Source organism: Salvelinus fontinalis, chromosome 30, assembly GCF_029448725.1.
Source record: "Salvelinus fontinalis isolate EN_2023a chromosome 30, ASM2944872v1, whole genome shotgun sequence".
Classification (NCBI taxonomy): Eukaryota; Metazoa; Chordata; class Actinopteri; order Salmoniformes; family Salmonidae; genus Salvelinus; species Salvelinus fontinalis.
Genome location: NC_074694.1, coordinates 20,014,965 through 20,033,756, shown reverse-complemented (window position 1 = coordinate 20,033,756; position 18,792 = coordinate 20,014,965). Strand labels below are relative to the sequence as shown.

Sequence of the window (18,792 nt, the reverse complement as noted above, 5' to 3'; positions counted from 1 at the left end):
CTGTCGGGTATTTGGAGAATGTCTTGTGTGTCTTGCTTGTTGAAGAAAAAAATCTTTGTCTAATCCGAGGTGAGTGATCGCTGTCCTGATATCAGAAGCTCTTTTCTGCCGTAAGATACGGTTGCAGAAACATTATGTAAAAAATAAGTTACAAAAAACCACATAATAGCACAATTGGTTAGGAGACCGTAAAACTGCTGCCATTTCTTCCAGCTCAATTTTGCGACCTGCAGATTGGCCTTTTCTGGGATCTTTTATTTCATGAAACATGAACATTTTACATGTTGCGTTTATATTTTTGTTTAGTATAGATTACAGCATGCCTGTGTCAACAAGCATCAAACTTGTTTTATTGAACTTTTTAATTAATAATAATGAAGAAACCTCCCCAATCAGCAGTCAGGATTAGACCCACCCGTTGTATAACACACCATAAACGACAAGGTCTCTATGATAACATGTCTCAGTAGTCAGATTTAGTGAAATTACGTGGCCACGTAATTTCAATGAAATGATGTGGAACCAACGTGGAATAGATGTTGAGTTGACATCTGTGCCCAGTGGGTTGATCATATTATAGGAATGGACTGTATTGAAGGTGAATGTTACATAAGAGTTCTCTAAGGAAGTATTCACTTACAGCACAGTTGGCCCTGACGCTCCCTCAAAGGCATCTTCATGAATGTTCCTCAGATACCTGTTGTCTTTCAGAATCCTACATGAGAAAACCATCACAGCATACACATAGTATTAAATCATGTTTGTCACAATGGAAGTTATATACTTGCAATAAATGTGTGTGGCCGGTCGCCCGGGCTCACCTTCTCAATTCGGTTCAGGGCGGAGGTCGGAGCTCCGCGGCCCAAACCTAAACCCGAGCGCTACCCCGAGAACCACATGCGTAACACGGGCAGCTGGAGAGACAGAGTCCACCGGCAGCCGCAAAATTGCTTTTGTATTCTGATGTTTGACCCTTTTGTTTTCTCTTCTCTAAAACCTAGTCGTTTTTCTATGGATGCCCAACAGATCTTCAGCTCTACTAACTAAGCTTTGTTTGTTTAGACTAATTTATTTGTGATCACATGTTTTTATTATTTTCAATTAGGTACACAAAACAGGTACACATGGACAAGGAAACAAGTGACAAGACAAACAGTTCCCATCCTACCCCCCACCCCACAGGATTTCCTCAACCCAAAGTTAGATTAGTGGTTTACAATAGCAGTATCTTTACAGAGTCATAAGTTGATGAAAGAGAAAATATGTTTCTTTCACTCACCCCATGCATGCTTCCTACAGATATTTCCATGTTTATAATGTCCATGAATGATAACAGCCACTGCTGTCTGCTTAAAGAATGAGGAGCCTGCCAATGTGAGGCTATCATCTGTTTGGCCGCTGTTAACCCAGCCAACCAAATACGTTGCTGTTTGACAGATAGGTCTAAAGTCATGTCATCAATTAACAATAAAATAGATGGTGAACATTTCTTGAGGAAAATTATATGTTGGACAAAACTCTTGTCCAATTAGTCACAGTACTACACACAGAGAGGTCTTTTTTCCACGATGCATGGGTAGGGATTGGTTTATGAATAATTTTCAGAGAATGTAATTTAGAGACTAGTCCCTGTGTATTACTATGAATAAATAATTTGTGGATAGGATGGTAAGACCATTCTATGCACGCAAAGGAAGTGCCAGGGCTGGCTCCCAGTGGGTGGACCTGGCTCCCAGTGGGTGGACCTGGCTCCCAAGTGGGTGGACCTGGCTCCCAAGTGGGTGGACCTGGCTCCCAAGTGGGTGGACCTGGCTCCCAAGTGGGTGGACCTGGCTCCCAAGTGGGTGGACCTGGCTCCCAAGTGGGTGGACCTGGCTCCCAAGTGGGTGGACCTGGCTCCCAAGTGGGTGGACCTGGCTCCCAAGTGGGTGGACCTGGCTCCCAGTGGGTGGACCTGGCTCCCAGTGGGTGGACCTGGCTCAAAAGTGGGTGGACCTGGCTCAAAAGTGGGTGGGCTGATGACCGAAATCCATAGATTAGGGCCTAATTTGTTTATTTAAATTGACCGTTTTCCTTCTATGAACTGTAACTCAGTAAAATCTTCAAAATTGTTGCATGTTGCGTTTCTATTTGTGTTCAGTAAATGAATGTTTAGACTCATTGAAAGCGATTCTGGCGAGATTGAGATGTTGCATCCCGCCGCCACAGTGTGGCACAGGGTAAAGTAAACAACATGGCACCCACTCAATGTTGTGTCTTCCAAGACGTTATTTTACTGGTACATCGAGTTTCTTTGATTAACCAAGCCTTTGACACATCTCTGAAAAAACAGTAACAAAGGCTTAGCAAAAATCACAAGAGCAGCTCCTGTTTAGATGTTGTGTGAGTGCTTGCACGTGTGTGTGTGTGTTCAGGCACTTCATTGTAAGAACTAAGCAGGAAGCGGAAGAAAAGGGGAATTGTTTGAGGGGAATACGTACAGTTTATCCAGCTTTGTTCCGTTGAAAGCGTGCGACTTGATTTCCTTGAATCCATTTTTTATAATTTTCCTGAAAGAAACACTTTTTCACACATTTCATTTAAATTGGTTGTTATTATCAGTTTGACCGATTTACAATTGCTTACATACAGCAGAAATGGATTGAAAAACGTAATTCACAAGTGCTGTCCTACACCCTGGATTTGATGAAAATTATCATGGATACCGCAATCAATTAGTTGAGATTTAATGAAATCAGCTGTGAAACAATTCTTACATTAAACACCCAGATGAGATCATTTTCTTATCACTGATCTAAACATGTGGTGAGACAAAATGAAATCTAAGAAATGTATTCATTTGCTCACGAAAATTGGATATCCTATAGTATGGCTGTTTGGAGTATGGCTCCAAATAAGTAATAGTATTGGACTCACATGTACACACTCTCCTCTGTGATCCCTTGAAAGGCATTGGCAGGTACACTGTGGAGCTGCATGTTGTCTCCCAGCTCACTGCACACAGAAGAGAGAAGAGCAGAGGATAGGACAGGACAGAAGAGGAGAGAAGCAGAGAGGAGAGAAAATCAGAGAAGAGTATAGGTTTAAGGTTTAATTTATTTGCACCAAAGAAAATAAGTGATAAACAATACAGATGAAAACAAATAAAGATAAATTGTTCTCTATCATGAACAAAATTGTTCTCATGAACAAATTATTCTCTATCATGAACTATATAACCAATTATATGTATAATCATGAAAACTGTATTAATGCAGTTTAGAAAGTAATATTTCATGGTCAACCGTGTCAAACGCTCTGGTTAAATCTAAAAAGATGCCAAGAGTGTATTCATTGTTTTTAAGGGCTGTCAATATTTTATCTACAAGTTGCAAAAAGCCATATCTGTGGAGTAGTTTTTACGAAAACAATATTGGTGTTCATATAGAATACAGTGCTGATTTAAATTATACACCAATTTTTCCCGGATTTCAGAAAAACATAGTACAGATAATTTGTAAATGATCTTGGATCCCCAGATTTATAGTGGGGGATAACTTTGGCAATTTTTAAATCTTTAGAAACGATACCAGCTTCCTTAGATTTGGTGAAGATATAAGTTAGAGCAGGGGTGTCAAACATACGGCCCGCGGGCCGGAACCGGCCCCCAAGGAGGTTTGATCAGGCCCGCAGGATAATTTGAAAGTGGAAAAAATGCATAAAAGACATGGAATTAATATTTTTAATTCGCTGCAATTCATGGATTATCCGCTAAGGGGCGCACTCTTTCCATCAGAGTAGAAGACAAGCCGCATCATTGAGACAGACTGAAAACAGCAGACGGTATCAATGCGCCATCTGCTGCTTGTTACGACGTTGTTAACCTGTTTGGGCTGCAAGCTGAATATTGAAAAAACTGGAAAATGTGTGCACATTTTCAAACGGCCTCCTAAGAAAGTTTTTATTTTCCAATATGCATATATTTACTACTGTTGGATAGATAACAGTCTATAGTTTCTAAAAAGGTTTGAATTGTTTCTCTAAGTCGAACAGAAATATTTTTACAGCCATTTTCCCAGCCGAATTGAGATTTCCAAAATGCGATGTGTCTCTTTAAGACCTTCTCTATAAAAGGCCCTTTGACTTGGGACCATATAAACACGTCACACGCGTTCGTCAGGCTGTAATGCGGAAGTGAGAATTGAAAGGAGTCGAATATCTCGTCCATGGACTGAATAACACACCTTCTTGTGAGACCTGCGCAGTTAAAAAAAAATTCCGGGCACGATACAGAATTTGGACTCGGCTTATGGAAGAAGGTAGATAACGTTGAATATGATGTCTGACTACGATATTATTTGATACATGTCACAAAATCATTCTAAAGTATGTTTTTTCAATATACTTTAATTATATTATTGCAATTTATTCCTCGCCCTTAGATGTGATACGACGGAATATTTTTTTTTTTTTTTGAAGAAACGCTGTGTAGAGCCCCAATGCTATTGTGCTTGCTAACCAAAGAGGGAAATAATTCGTTCTGGAACCCAACTAAAGACTCTACTGGACATTGGACCCCGTTACAACATTCTGATGGAATACCAACAAAGATAAGACCCAATTTGGGATGCTTTTTCATATATCTGTCGAACTGTTGTATGCTAACTGTGCTAACTGTGCTAGGCTAGCGCTTGACTAGAATCAATGCTGCCTTATGCTAGCTTATGTTGTTAGCTAATATAACGAGATATTGTGTTTTCGCTGTAAAACACTTCAAAAATCGGAAATGTTGGCTTTATTCACACGATATCTGTCTTTCATTAGTTATCCACCATATGTTTTTCTGAAATGTTTTATGAGGTGTAATTAGTAGCCGACGTTGGTGTATGTATTTTCTCTGGCTACTCCCGTCTGGATTCAGACTCTAGTTATGTGTTAGCATTTTTGGGTAGCATCAATGTAAAACTGATTTATAGCTAAAATATGCACTTTTTATGAACAAAACATAGATTTATTGTGTAACATGTTATATGACTGTCATCTGAGGTAGTTTTTTCTGGGCTCTTTAGGTTGGTTTTAGTTTATTTCGGTTGGCTTGTGCATGCTACTTGAATCATAATTCATACTTCATAATCATATCCATACGTGTCTGTCCACTTTTGTATTTGGTGGTGAGCTAACATAAATATATGTGGTGTTTTCTCTGTGAAACATTTAAAAAAATCGGACATGTTGGCTGGATTGACAAGATGTTTATCTTTCAAATGCTCTATTGGACTTGTTAATGTGTAAAAGTTAAATATTTTTAAAAAATAGATTTTGAATTTCGCGCCCTGCAGCTGTTGTCATTTTCGTCCGATTTCGGGCTTGCAACCCAAACAGGTTTTAATACCTTGGTCTCTACCTCTCCGCTACACCCTCATTAGCCAAAATGTCGTTATCCAAACGGAGAAAAGTAGATAAGGAGTGTAGAATTTTCAAAGAAAAATGGACCACGTCCTATTTATTTACAGAGATGCACGGAAAACCTTTGTGCTTGGTGTGTTTGCAACAAGTTTCGGTATTGAAGGAATATAATATTCGACGCCACTACGAGACTCATCAAAGCGAAAAATATGACGGCTTGCAAGGACAACTGAGAAGAGATAAGATTAACGAATTGCTGGCGGGTCTGAGGAAACAGCAGTCAACTTTCATCCAGAGCCGAGAAGTCAGTGAAGCAGCGGTAAAAGCCAGCTACCTAATTGCTAGCGAAATAGCATTAGCATCGAAGCCGTATTCCGACGGTGACTTTGTTAAACGATGCATGATGAAGGCGGCTGAACTTGTATGTCCCGAGAAGCGACAAGCTTTTGCCAGTATTAGCCTGACGAGGAATACTATAGCAGAGAGGATTTCGGAACTATCGGCAGATTTAGACAGTCAATTGAAACAGAGAGTCAAGTCATTTATTGCATTTTCCGTGGCAATTGACGAGAGCACTGACATCACAGACGTGGCCCAACTGGCCATATTTATTCGAGGAGTTGATGAGACATTGACTGTTACTGAAGAGTTTCTTGAGTTGGTGCCAATGATGGACACCACAACAGCCGAGGACATTTTCGGCTCTGTCGTTGCTGCATTGGACAGAGTTGGAGTGGACTGGTCCCGCGCTGTCAGCCTGGCTACAGACGGCGCGCCATCCATGGTCGGAAAGAAAGCAGGTGTCGCGACAAAGTTCAAAGACAAAGTACAAGCCCTTAATGGAGGAGATCGTTTCTGGACATTTCACTGTATTTTGCACCAGGAGGCATTGTGTTGCAAGTCGCTGAAAATGGACCACGTCATGGAGGTGGTTGTTCGCACTGTAAATTTCATCCGGTCCAGAGGTCTGAACCATCGTCAGTTTGACAAACTTCTCAGCGACAGCAACATTACCCACAGCCTGCCATACCACACTGAAGTGAGATGGTTAAGCCGAGGCGCTGTGCTGAGGCATTTCTTTGATCTACGAGAGGAAATCGGACAGTTCATGGAGAAAAAAGGAAAACCGGTGTTGGAATTACAATCTCAGGAATGGCTACGGGACCTTGCATTCTTGGTTGATATTACTGAACACTTGAACAATCTGAACAAAATGTTGCAAGGCCGCAAAAAAGTTGTCACACAGTTTTCTGACAACATACATGCATTTAAGTTGAAGCTGACTTTGTGGGAGATGCAACTGGCAAATGGCAACCCTGCTCATTTCCCCTGTCTGAGAGATGTGTGTGTGACCAGACCTGATGCGGACATGAAACGGTACAAAGACAAAATTGCAGGACTACTGCGAGAGTTTGAGAAACGTTTTCAGGTATTTGGTGAACTTGAGACAGAATTTTCAGTTTTTCGCTCACCTTTCACAGTTAAAGCTTCTGATCTGCCGGTCGAAATTCAGCTAGAGATAATTGATTTGCAGTGTGATGCAGATTTGAAGGGCAAATTTGCCTCTGTAGGTCTGGACAGATTTTATCAGTATCTACTACCAGGGTACCCCAAATTAACAGCCCTGGCTGCTAAAATTTTGTGCATGTTTGGGACAACCTACCTTTGTGAACAAATTTTCTCAGTGATGAATATCAATAAAACAAAAATGCGTTCAAGGCTCACAAACAAGCACTTAAATGACATTCTGAAAGTGACAGCTAGTCAGGACATGACACCTGGCGTTGATGCACTTGTACAGGCCAAAAGATGCCAAGTTTCAGGAACAAATACAAGTCCAGACTAGACTAACACCTTTAAAATGCTGCCTTAGATACTGTTTGCATTGAAAGAATACAGCTCTGTGAAGATGAATCCTTACTGTGGTGATTTAAAAAATGTGCACTTTAATGTTAGTCAGCAGCTTCAAAACAAAAGTTGTGTGATGGAATTCTACTGTTCATACAACTCCATAAATTTTCAGTATGTATTGTATGTGTATGTATGTTTCATGTATGAAGTTTACAGACTTACAGGACAGGCGAACACTTTCTTCATTACACATTTAAAATCACTCTCCTTAGTTTGTAAGGTGTACGCAGGGATTACATTTAGATTTTATATGCGTATGTGTAAGTGGTTTAAAAATTCCTTTCTTTAAAAGTCTCATTTAATCTTAAAGTGCATTACTATATTTTTCAGTACCAATTAAAGTTTTGTGCCTTTGTACAATCAGTGGGATCAGTTGCAATGCATATTTGTGAATGATAAAAGTAAATTGCACATTTGTCTAAGGAAATATGAGGTGTTTCATGAAATGTTTTGTAAAAGGATAGTTCATTAAATTTCAATATTTTCCTAATGTTCTTGTGCTTCTTTACACCAAAACAAAGGAAAGACATGATATTTTGGTTATTTATAGCAGAGTATGGTATAATTTTAATGGTCCGGCCCACTTGACATCTCCCTAGGCCGTATGTGGCCCACGATGCGAAATGAGTTTGACACCCCTGAGTTAGAGGCTTAGTGATTGAGGAAGACACTGATTTCACCAAAGAGGCACCAATCTCATCATGACTTGCTGCTGATATCTTTAAGTTTCCAGTTACCTCCATCACCTCCATTACATCAGGAGGATCAAACTGAAGCAGAGAAGGGAAATATCCCTTAATGTACTTCAAGGGATTTCCATCAGTTTTCAAAATGTTATTTGACAGTGTCACATGAGTTGACGCTGGAGAGACGAAGCAGATATTGGGAGTATAACATTTAATAAATAACGGACATGGACCGAGACAGGAACAGCGTCAGCAAACTAATAACACAAACAAAAGACAATCAATGCAGCAGCGGGGAACAGCTGGGGAACTGACAAATATAGGGGAGGTAATAACAGGTGATCAGTGAGTCCAGGTGAGTCCAATATCGCTGATGCGCGTGACGAGGGAAGGCAGGTGTGCGTGATGCAGGGCAGCCTGGCATCCTCAAGTGCCAGGGGGGGAGAGCGGGAGCAGACGTGACAGTATCCCCCCCTGTGGCGCCCACCTGGGTGGACCGGCGGAGACGTGGGCGCTGGGCAAGCCGTTTGGGGTGTGGGAGCCCAACGAACTGGCAGGAGCATGAGAGCCTGGCGAGCCGGCTGAGTCATGGAAGCCCGACGATCCGGCTGAGGAAAGACGCCTGGCGATTCTGCTGCAGAGAGGGAGCCAAAAGATCCGGTGGAGTGTGACGTGGGATGGGAAGTCGCCGAGCTAACCGAGGCAAGGAAACCTCTCGAGCCAGGCAGGGCGTGAAAGCCTGATGGGCTGGCTTAGGCACCCCCGGTTCCATCGGCGGCAGAATCAACCCCGACGTCACCAACAAAACAAAAAACATACAACAAAACTCCTGGAGGGTTGGGCGAACAAGAACTGACGATCTGGCTGAGGCCCGACGTTGGATGGCCGCCATCCGAGCCAACTGGGGCAAGGAAACCTCTCGAGCCAGCTAGGGTGTGGAAGCCCGACGAGATGGCTAGGCACCCCCGGTTCCATCGGTGGCGACCCAGAGCCGATGCCACCATACCAACCGGAATGCCAGTACTCCCTGATGCTTTGTGTGTTGGCTGCTGCATTCTGTCACATGAGTTGACGCTGGAGAGACGAAGCAGGTATGGGGAGTAACACATTAAATAAATAACGGACATGGACCGAGACAGGAACAGCGTCAGCAAACAAATAACACAAACAAAAGACAATCAATGCAGCAGCGGGGAACAGCTGGGGAAGTGACAAATATAGGGGAGGTAATAACAGGTGATTAGTGAGTCCAGGTGAGTCTAATATCGCTGATGCGCGTGACGAGGGAAGGTAGTTGTGTGTAATGGATGATAGGAGTGCGTGATGCAGAGGAACCCACATTCACAAAAAAAGTTCTTTGATTCACATGAAATAACACCAGGATCACTCTAGGTCTTATTTCCAACAATAAATTGAGATGGAATAGTTGTAGATAACTTTTTCTTATTCAACAGCTGATTTATGATTTTCCAAGTTGACTTCATATTATTTAATGGTTCTTGGAATTTGTTAGTAAAATATATTTTTGGGGATATCTGAAGTAGGTGAGTACATTTGTTCTTAGAATTTTTGTAATTTGCAGAATTCAGGGGAGAGGGATTTGAGAGAAACGTTTTATACAACTTAATACAGAGTTGAAAGACACGAGAAAAGTCTGGTAAGCAGACTCCACATCGGCCTGATTATAAACATTTTCCCATTAAATATATTCAATCAACATCTTAAAGCGCTCACAATTATTGCATTGCTGGTTAAGGGCTTGTAAGTAAGCATTTCACTGTAAGGCCTACACCTGTTGTATTCGGTGCATGTGACAAATACAATTTGATTTGATTTGAATGACTTTTGTTACATATTCCACATTGAATGCTACTAATCATTCACATCTGTTAATTTCCAGCTACCAATGAGAAGTGGACATTTTAAAAGTGGTCAGAAATGTCAGTTTAAAGCATACCTGCATTAGCCACATTATTTAAAGAATTTGTTCAAATATTATCAGCTATCTGATGATCTGGTCAGATAGCTGGAGTATAAAGTATTTGAAATGTCAGATGTTAGTGAGTGGTTCTCACTTTTAAATACATTTATGTTGTAATCACCCAATAGAAAACACATTTGTATCTCCATGAATAATCAAATCCAAGGTTGATGCAAAGATATTAATGAAACTACCTGTCACGCCCTGACCTTAGAGATCCTTTTTATTCTCTATTTTGGTTAGGTCAGGGTGTGACTAGGGTGGGTACTCTAGTTTTGCATTTCTATGTTGGCCTGGTATGGTTCCCAATCAGAGGCAGCTGTCTATCGTTGTCTCTGATTGGGGATCATATTTAGGCAGCCTTTTCCCACCTGTTGTTTGTGGGATCTTTTTTTTTTTTTGTATAAGTGCCTGTGAACACTGCATTTACTTCACGTTTCGGTTGTTCTGTATCGTTTTTGGTGAGTTTCATTTATTAAAACATGTGGAACTCTACGCACCCTGCGCATTGGTCCATTTATTCCAACAACGATCGTGACACTATCACTGTCAGAATCGTGTGGCCGATAGATGCATCCAATAACACTTTTTTTATCAACCAAAAAATGAACAGGAGGGAATTTCTATGAAAAGAGATTCAACATCAATGTCATCAGATGCAAGTGCGAGGTCAACAATACAAATAATTGAAAATGTTCATGAACAAAAATGGACACTCCTCCTCCCACTCTTGAGGTTCTACAGTGGTGAACAGCATTATAAGGAGACATGTCATAAAGAGAAGAGAAAAGGAGAGGAGAGCAGAAGAGGAGAGGAGACGAGTGAAGAGAGAAGAGTGGAAAGAAGAGAAGAGAATAGAAGAGAAGAGATACCAAATATCATTCCCTGGCCACAGGATGTCATCAAAGACCAGGGTCAGTTCCTTTTCAGTGAAAATAATTAGAATAGTAGTCACATACAACTGGGGTTGGGTGTGTATATTATCTTAAAATGGGTATAGCTATATTATCATTGTATATTTAAGCAATAAGGCCCGAGGAGGTGTGGTATATGGCCAATATATCATGGCTAAGGACTGTTCTTAAGCAGGACGCACCACGGAGTGCCTGGACACAGCCCATAGCAATGGTATATTGGACATACTGTATATCACAAACCCCAGAGGTGCCTTATTGCTATTATAAACTGGTTACCAACGTAATTACAGCAGTAAAAATACATGTTTTGTCAGACAGGTGGTACACGGCCTGATATACCAGCCAATCAGCATTCAGGGCTCGAACATTAAGAACAAACAGCTGGCGGGTTATACACTATCGGCAAGACAGAACAGCAGCCTCTGGTAAGACACGGGGCGGGGGCCTATGCATAGATGTAGACAACAGCTGGTGCACGATATCTAAGGAAGTCTCAAAGTTTCTCACTCAATGAGCTGTATTCCGCCATAAGCAAACAGGAAAACGCTCACCCAGAGGCGGCGCTATTAGTGGCCGGTGACTTCAATGCATGGAAACTTAAATCAGTTTTACCGAATATCCATCAGCATGTTAAATGGGCAACCTGAGGGGCAAAAAATTCGAGACCACTTTTACTCCACACACCGAGATGCGTACAAAGCTCTCCCTTGCCCTCCATTTGGCAAATCTGACCATAACGCTATCCTCCTGATTACAAGCTAAAATTAAAGCAGGAAGCACCAGTGACTCGGTCTATAAAAAAGTGGTCAGATGAAGCAGATGCTAAACTACAGGACTTTTTTTCAAGCACAGACGTGCCTTTTCCCACCTGGACAAAAGGAACACCTGTGTGAGAATGCTATTCATTGACTACAGCTCAGCGTTCAACCCCATAGTGCCCTCAAAGCTCCTCACTAAGCTAAGGACCCTGGGACTAAACACCTCCCTCTGCAACTGGATCCTAGACTTCCTGACGGACCGCCCCCAGGTGGTGAGGGTAGGTAACAACACATCCGCCACGCTGGTCCTCAACACGGGGGCTCCTCAGGGGTGCGTGCTCAGTCCCCTCCTGTACTCCCTGTTCACTCATGACTGCACGGTCAGGCACAACTCAAACACCATCATTAAATTTGCTGATGACACAACAGTGGTCCTGTAGGCCTGATCACTGACAACGATGAGACAGCCTATAGGGAGGAGGTCAGAGACCTGGCCGTGTGGTGCAAGGACAACAACCTCTCCCTCAAAGTGATCAAGACAACTGATATGATTGTGGACTACAGGAAAAGGAGGACCGAGCACACCCCTATTCTCATCGACGGGACTGTAGTGGAGCAGGTTGAGAGCTTCAAGTTCCTTGGCGTCCACATCATGAACAAACTAACATGGTCTAAGCACACCAAGACAGTTGTGAAGAGGGCACGACAAAACCTATTCCCCTTCAGGAGACTGAAAAGATTTGGCATGGGTCCTCAGATCCTCAAAAGGTTTTACAGCTGCACCATCGAGAGCATCCTGACGGGTTGCATCACTGCCTGGTATGGCAACTGCTCAGCCTCCGACCGCAAGGATCTACAGAGGGTAGTGCATACGGCCCAGTACAGTACATCACCGGGGCCAAGCTTCCTGCTATCCAGGACCTCTATACCAGGCAGTGTCAAAGGAAGGCCCTATAAATTGTCAAAGACTCCAGCCACCCTAGTCATAGTGTTATTTCTGCTACCGCACGGCAAGCGGTACCGGAGCGTCAAGTCTAGGTCCAAGAGGCTTTTAAACAGCTTCTACCCCCAAGCCAGAAGCCTCCTGAACAGCTAATCAAATGGCTACCCAGACTATTTGCACCCCCGATACACTGCTGCTACTCTCTGTTATCATCTATGAATAGCCACTTTAATAACCCTACCTGCATGTACATAATTACCTCGACACCGGCGCCCCCGCATATTGACACATTGACTCTGTACCGGTACCCCCTGTATATAGCACCTGCTATTGTAATTTACTACTGCTCTTTAATTATTTGTTTTTCTTATCTCTTACTTTTTAAAGGTATTTTCTTAACTGCGTTGTTGGTTAAGGGCTTGTAAGTAAGTATTTCACCGTAAGGTCTACACCTGTTGTATTCGGCGCATGTGACAAATATTTTTTTTTTTTAACATTTTATTTTATTTGAACCACACAGTTTATAATATTATGTAATCGAGTTTTAGGTTGGTCAAGTTCTGGATACGTACAGGAAGAAGTACTCCAGTATGACCAGGGAGGAGATGGTGGAGAAGTCTGGAAAGTGTATTATTCCTGTGTTACAGATACTCCTGGAAGAGAGAAAAGAGTAGAGGGGGAAAGAGGTTTTAAAAAAAATGTGGGTGAAAATGTGTGTGTTACAAAGCTGTGACAGCATTTCATCAAGTAAATAAAATGCCAAAATGGAATATTGACAAACTGAGTTGTTGTAGCTGGAATTACAGTAGTATGGTAACTAACAATAATATTGCCATTAAAGCTTACAGGTATCTCAGCTTGGGCAGATCAGTGAAGGCCCCCTTCTCTATACTGATTAGATTTCTGATGTTCTGTATCTGTCTAAGGAATAAAAGAAAGCATCACAATAAACATTTATTTAGAACATTTTAACATTGATTTTCAATATCCCAATCAAGTAACATATTTTTACTCATGATAAGTGCACTTGTGAATCATACTTGTACATTTTTTTGTTACAGGAATATTCTGTCCAGGAATGAAGAGGATTAAGTAAATAAGTAATATTCTGCATGAATTGTTGTGTTCAATCCAGACAAATGGATTTAGAAAAAAGTTCAAAGACCCACAACAAAATCCTCAAATAAACCACAGTCTATTACAGTAACTTATTAGGGTAGGAGACACATACTATGAAAATGTAAACACAGTCAAATCCATAGCCTCCAATGGAACAAAACGTTATCTCACCAATTAAAACTGGGAGAGGAAAATTCTGTAATATGGTGTGTGTGTGTGTGTGTGACACTTACATCTCAGTCAGGCTGTGGAGAGAGAGGAGTGCATGGTTTCTTATGTACCTGGTGCAGTCACTCTGAGATATCTCACTGTAGCAGAAAAAAAGACAGCATAATGTAAATTCACATTATAAAGGAATATTCTCCTTAATCATAAAATAGAGACAGAATATGCAGAGAGTAAACTGCAAATGGATCGCAAAGTCAAATAAGAAGTATTCTGATAAGGCCAAAGGGAATAGGATCAGAGAGGCTCTAGTGACATGCCCTTGACTGATGATGCCCTTGCTACCCTCCAACCCATCCCCCATCCCAAATCAACCTTCCACACCCTCTCAACCCCTTTCTTCTATTGTTAATTATACTTTATTTATAGACCTCCGTACGTTTTAACCTTCCAGTCCACCGTACCACCCACTGATATGTAATTAACCAACACTTTTCTTTAGATAGCCTTTAAGATTCCATCTTAAACCAGATAATTAAACCTAGCGACCCACTCTGCTTATATTTTCCCTCAGCCCTGTGTGTGTGTGTTTGTACCTCTCTTCTTAAGTTGTTGCATAACATCTTAATTACTGTTACTTTTGTGAAACGATTAAAAATCTATTTCATTTCAGAGCATCCTCCCACATGCAGGAGAGGCTGAGCCATGATTTCCAACCAATGTGAGTCATCCATGACAAGACAATACCATCTGAACTCCACCACAGCAAATTAGCCAGTGTGACCTAGGACTGGATTAAATCAGATTGACATCGGCATATTGGTTGTTCTGGTGATGTGGAAGGTGGAAGTGCGTTCAAGCTGTCATATCCACAAGCGGCTCGTTGCAACCTACTATGATCCGACAAATCCCATGCAGCTGTGTAAGAAATTCATGCAGCCGTTCAAACACTCAAATTAGACTGATAGGCTATAAATCCCACATCCAAATTAACATGAACACATGGAATGGCCTAACATCAATGGTTTGACATTTGAGAGTCATTCTTTCTCACATAGATGCAGCATACACTTTCTAGCATCGTTTTGAACTTTAACGCAGTAGGGTTAATAAGGAAGTGAGTGGTTTGTGACACAAGAGCAGCAGCTTACCGATATGTCACTTTTAACCACGGTAACACCTCCAACACCATCAAAACATCTGCTATGTGGATGTTGCCCAAAGCTGGTTAACACTGGTTAACACTCGATCTGATTGAATCTATGCCCTAGTGTTGATTTTTCAGTGTAACATTTCTAGAGTTGCAAAGTCTTGATTCAGGAGTTGATTTAACACTGCATCAGATAACATTGTCCCACTCAAGTGTAAAATGATCTTTATCGTTACACCCACTATGTGCATAACACTGAAACATGAATGGGGTCAGTCAGGACAGAAACATTTACTGTGTCACCCCGAACTTGAAGACATGAGTTACACAGGGGTCATGTAGGCTATGTCTTATGGCTGCAGGGCCAGTATTGAGTAGCTTGGATGAAAAGGTGCCCAGAGTAAACTGCCTGCTCCTCAGTCCCAGTTGCTAACATATGCATATTATTATTAATATTGGATGGAAAACACTCTGAAGTTTCTAAAACTGTTTGAATGATGTCTGTGAGTATAACAGAACTCATATGGCAGGCAGAAATCGGAGAAAAAAATCCAACCAAGAAGTGGGAAATCTGAGGTTTGTAGGTTTTCAACTCATCGCCTATCGTGGGATATGGGTCAGTTTGCACTTCCTACGGCTTCCACTAGATGTCAACAGTCTTTAGAACCTTGTCTGATGCTTCTACTGTGAAGTGGGGCCGAAGGAGAGGGGAATGAGTAAGGTCTGCCATGAGCTGACCATGCTCTGACCATGCGCGTTCACATGAGAGGGAGCTCTGTTCCATCGCACTTCTGAAGACGATGAAATTCTCCGGTTGGAACATTATTGAAGATTTATGTTAAAAACATCCTAAAGATTGATTCAATACATCATTTGACATGTTTCTACTGACTGTTACGTAACTTTTTGACATTTCGTCTGCTTTTAGTGAACGCGCTTCGTAACTTTGGATTTGTTTACCAAACGCGCTAACAAAAGTAGCTATTTGGACATAAATGATGGACATTACCGAACAAAACCAACATTTCTTGTGGGAGTCCTGGGAGTGCATTCCAACGAAGATCAGCAAAGGTAAGTGAAGATTTATAATGCTATTTATGACTTTTGTTGACTCCACAATTTGGCGGGTAACTGTATGGCTTCCTTTTGTGGCTGAACGCTGTTCTCAGATTATTGAATATTGTGCTTTTGCCGTAAAGCTTTTTTGAAATCTGACACAGCGGTTGCATTAAGAACAAGTTTATCTTTAATTCTATGTGAAACATGTATCTTTCATCAAAGTTTATGATGAGTATTTCTGTTAATTGATGTGGCTCTCTGCAATTTCTCCGGATATTTTGGAGGCATTTCTGAACATGGTGCCAATGTAAACTGAGGTTTTTGGATATAAATATGAACTTTATCGAACAAAACATATATGTATTGTGTAACATGAAGTCCTATGAGTGTCCTCTGATGAAGATCATCAAAGGTTAGTGATTCATTTTATCTCTATTTCTGCTTTTTGTGACTCCTGTCTTTGGCTGGAAAAATGGCTGTTTTTCTGTGATTTTGCGGTGAGCTAACATAATAATTTGTGGTGCTTTCGCTGTAAAGCCTTTTTGAAATCGGACACTGTGGTGGGATTAACAAGAAGTGTATCTTTAAAATGGTGTGAAATACATGTATGCTTGAGGAATTTTAATTATGAGATTTCTGTTTGAATTTGGCGCCCTGCACTTTCACTGGCTGTTGTCATATCGATCCCGTTAATGGGATTTCAGCCCTAAGAAGTTTTAACAGTGTCACTGCCACTTGGGCATAGGAGATTGAAGTGACAGAGACATCACATCATAATGGAAACAAAAAACAAAGCCTCCATCGATGCACTACTGCTTGGATTAAAAAAATTATCAGAACATGATGAGAGCCAGACCTGGCCCACTTCTGGACCGCAATTCCAAGTGGTAACTGAGCTACATAGTAAATGGTAACCTTGCAGATGTGGTGGATATATGTGGTGTCTGGACTGTTCTTAACTTTGTGACCTCATAAGCATGGGGTGAACCTCTCTTGGAGAGTGTTTAATAAATCAATACAGGTAGTCCTGCCCTGTTCCTCAACGATCAGTGTATTATGATACTGTTAGCAAGCTATAACACACACAATATTTGGTTAAGTGTTACTCAATGTTTCATTAACTGATTAATGGTGTTAAGAATTAACAAAAATTCAGGAGAAAGGACCACACTTGAATGTAACACTTAGCTAGTTGCCAATTTAACAATCATCAGCTGCTAACCATTGACAATCAGCCTCCACTACTGTTGGCAACACTTAACTAGTTGCCTTGAACGTAGCTCCTCAAACAAGCTCCAGCTGCTACTAACTGATAACCAGTCTCCAACTGTTCTCACTCTCCTTAATCACCAATACCACCCTGTTTAAACCTGACCAAACAGTCATTCATCCTCTTTGTTTTGTGTTGCATGCTCTCTGTGCTGCATTTCAAGACACTGTGAGTTACCAGCCTCAAAATCATTGTCACCTTCTATCTCGTATTACTTACATTCCTTCAAGGATCTCCTTAGGGGATTGCCATCCTTACAGCAGCCCAACTACCACGGCCTGACGGTGATGTCTACCTGAAACTCCAAGCCAAAAACTACAGAGTAAACCCCTTCATCTGCAGTCCTTGGCTTCATCCGGTCTATTCTCATTCCCCTCCTGAATCCTTATTCTTACATCCATTCCAGTTCTGCAAAAAATATTCTAAACCCATTTCAATTGCTGGTCCTTAAACTCATATAAAGAGATAATGATAGCTTAGGGGGCTGCAATAAACCTCAACCAAAATCTAAAATCGGACACTAATTGAGGTATCAGTAAGTAGACAGCTGCATCCTGATCAGATCAGGGGAAGCTTGTTCCCCTGGCCATAGGAGTTAGCAAGTCAGCACAAACAGATCTGGAACCAGGCTACAGTAAGCCATCCCCCCCCTGATGGAATAACATAATATGGGTCTTGCCAATTGGCTTGTAAGTGGTGTGGGGTCCTTGACTCAAAAGCCAAGCTGGGGTAAAGCTGTCAGCCCAGATGAGGGATTCACCCAGCTATACCTGCAATGTATTTGTTAGATGGGATCTGGATGTACAATCGTGAGAAAAAGTTTTGAGAATGACACAAATATTAATTTCCACAAAGTTTGCTGCTTCAGTGTCTTTAGGTATTTTTGTCAGATGTTACTATGGAATACTGAAGTATAATTACAAATATTTCATAAGTGTCAAAGGCTTTTATTGACAATTACATGAAGTTGATGCAAAGAGTCAATATTTGCAGTGTTGACCCTTTTTCAAGACCTCTGCAATCTGCCCTGGCATGCTGTCAATTAACTTCTGGGCCACATCCTGACTGATGGCAGCACATTCTTGCATAATCAATGCTTGGAGTTTGTCAGAATTTGTGGGTTTTTGTTTGTCCACCCGCCTCTTGAGGATTTTTATTTATTTACCGTTATTTTACCAGGTAAGTTGACTGAGAACACGTTCTCATTTGCAGCAACGACCTGGGGAATAGTTACAGGGGAGAGGAGGGGGATGAATGAGCCAATTGTAAATTGTGATATGATTGACCACAAGTTCTCAATGGGATTAAGGTCTGGGGAATTTCCTGGCCATGGACCCAAAATATCGATGTTTTGTTCCCCGAGCCACTTAGTTATCACTTTTGCCTTATGGCAAGGTGCTCCATCATGCTGGAAAAGGCATTGTTCGTCACCAAACTGTTCCTGGATG

The 18,792-nt window shown here is 41.5% G+C and overlaps 1 protein-coding gene across 1 annotated transcript in view; it reads right to left on the bottom strand.

The window, feature by feature from the left end:
* The window catches only part of LOC129828771 (lutropin-choriogonadotropic hormone receptor-like), a 41,061-nt gene that overhangs the window by 13,905 nt on the left and 8,364 nt on the right, over positions 1 to 18,792 (bottom strand). Inside the window, exons 3-9 of the mRNA XM_055889967.1 lie at positions 13,934 to 14,008; positions 13,428 to 13,502; positions 13,177 to 13,234; positions 4,266 to 4,285; positions 2,917 to 2,994; positions 2,481 to 2,549; positions 641 to 715 (exon numbers count right to left, since the gene is read on the bottom strand). Coding sequence (XP_055745942.1) covers positions 641 to 715; positions 2,481 to 2,549; positions 2,917 to 2,994; positions 4,266 to 4,285; positions 13,177 to 13,234; positions 13,428 to 13,502; positions 13,934 to 14,008 — 450 coding nt within the window. The remainder of the gene's footprint in view (positions 1 to 640; positions 716 to 2,480; positions 2,550 to 2,916; positions 2,995 to 4,265; positions 4,286 to 13,176; positions 13,235 to 13,427; positions 13,503 to 13,933; positions 14,009 to 18,792) is intronic.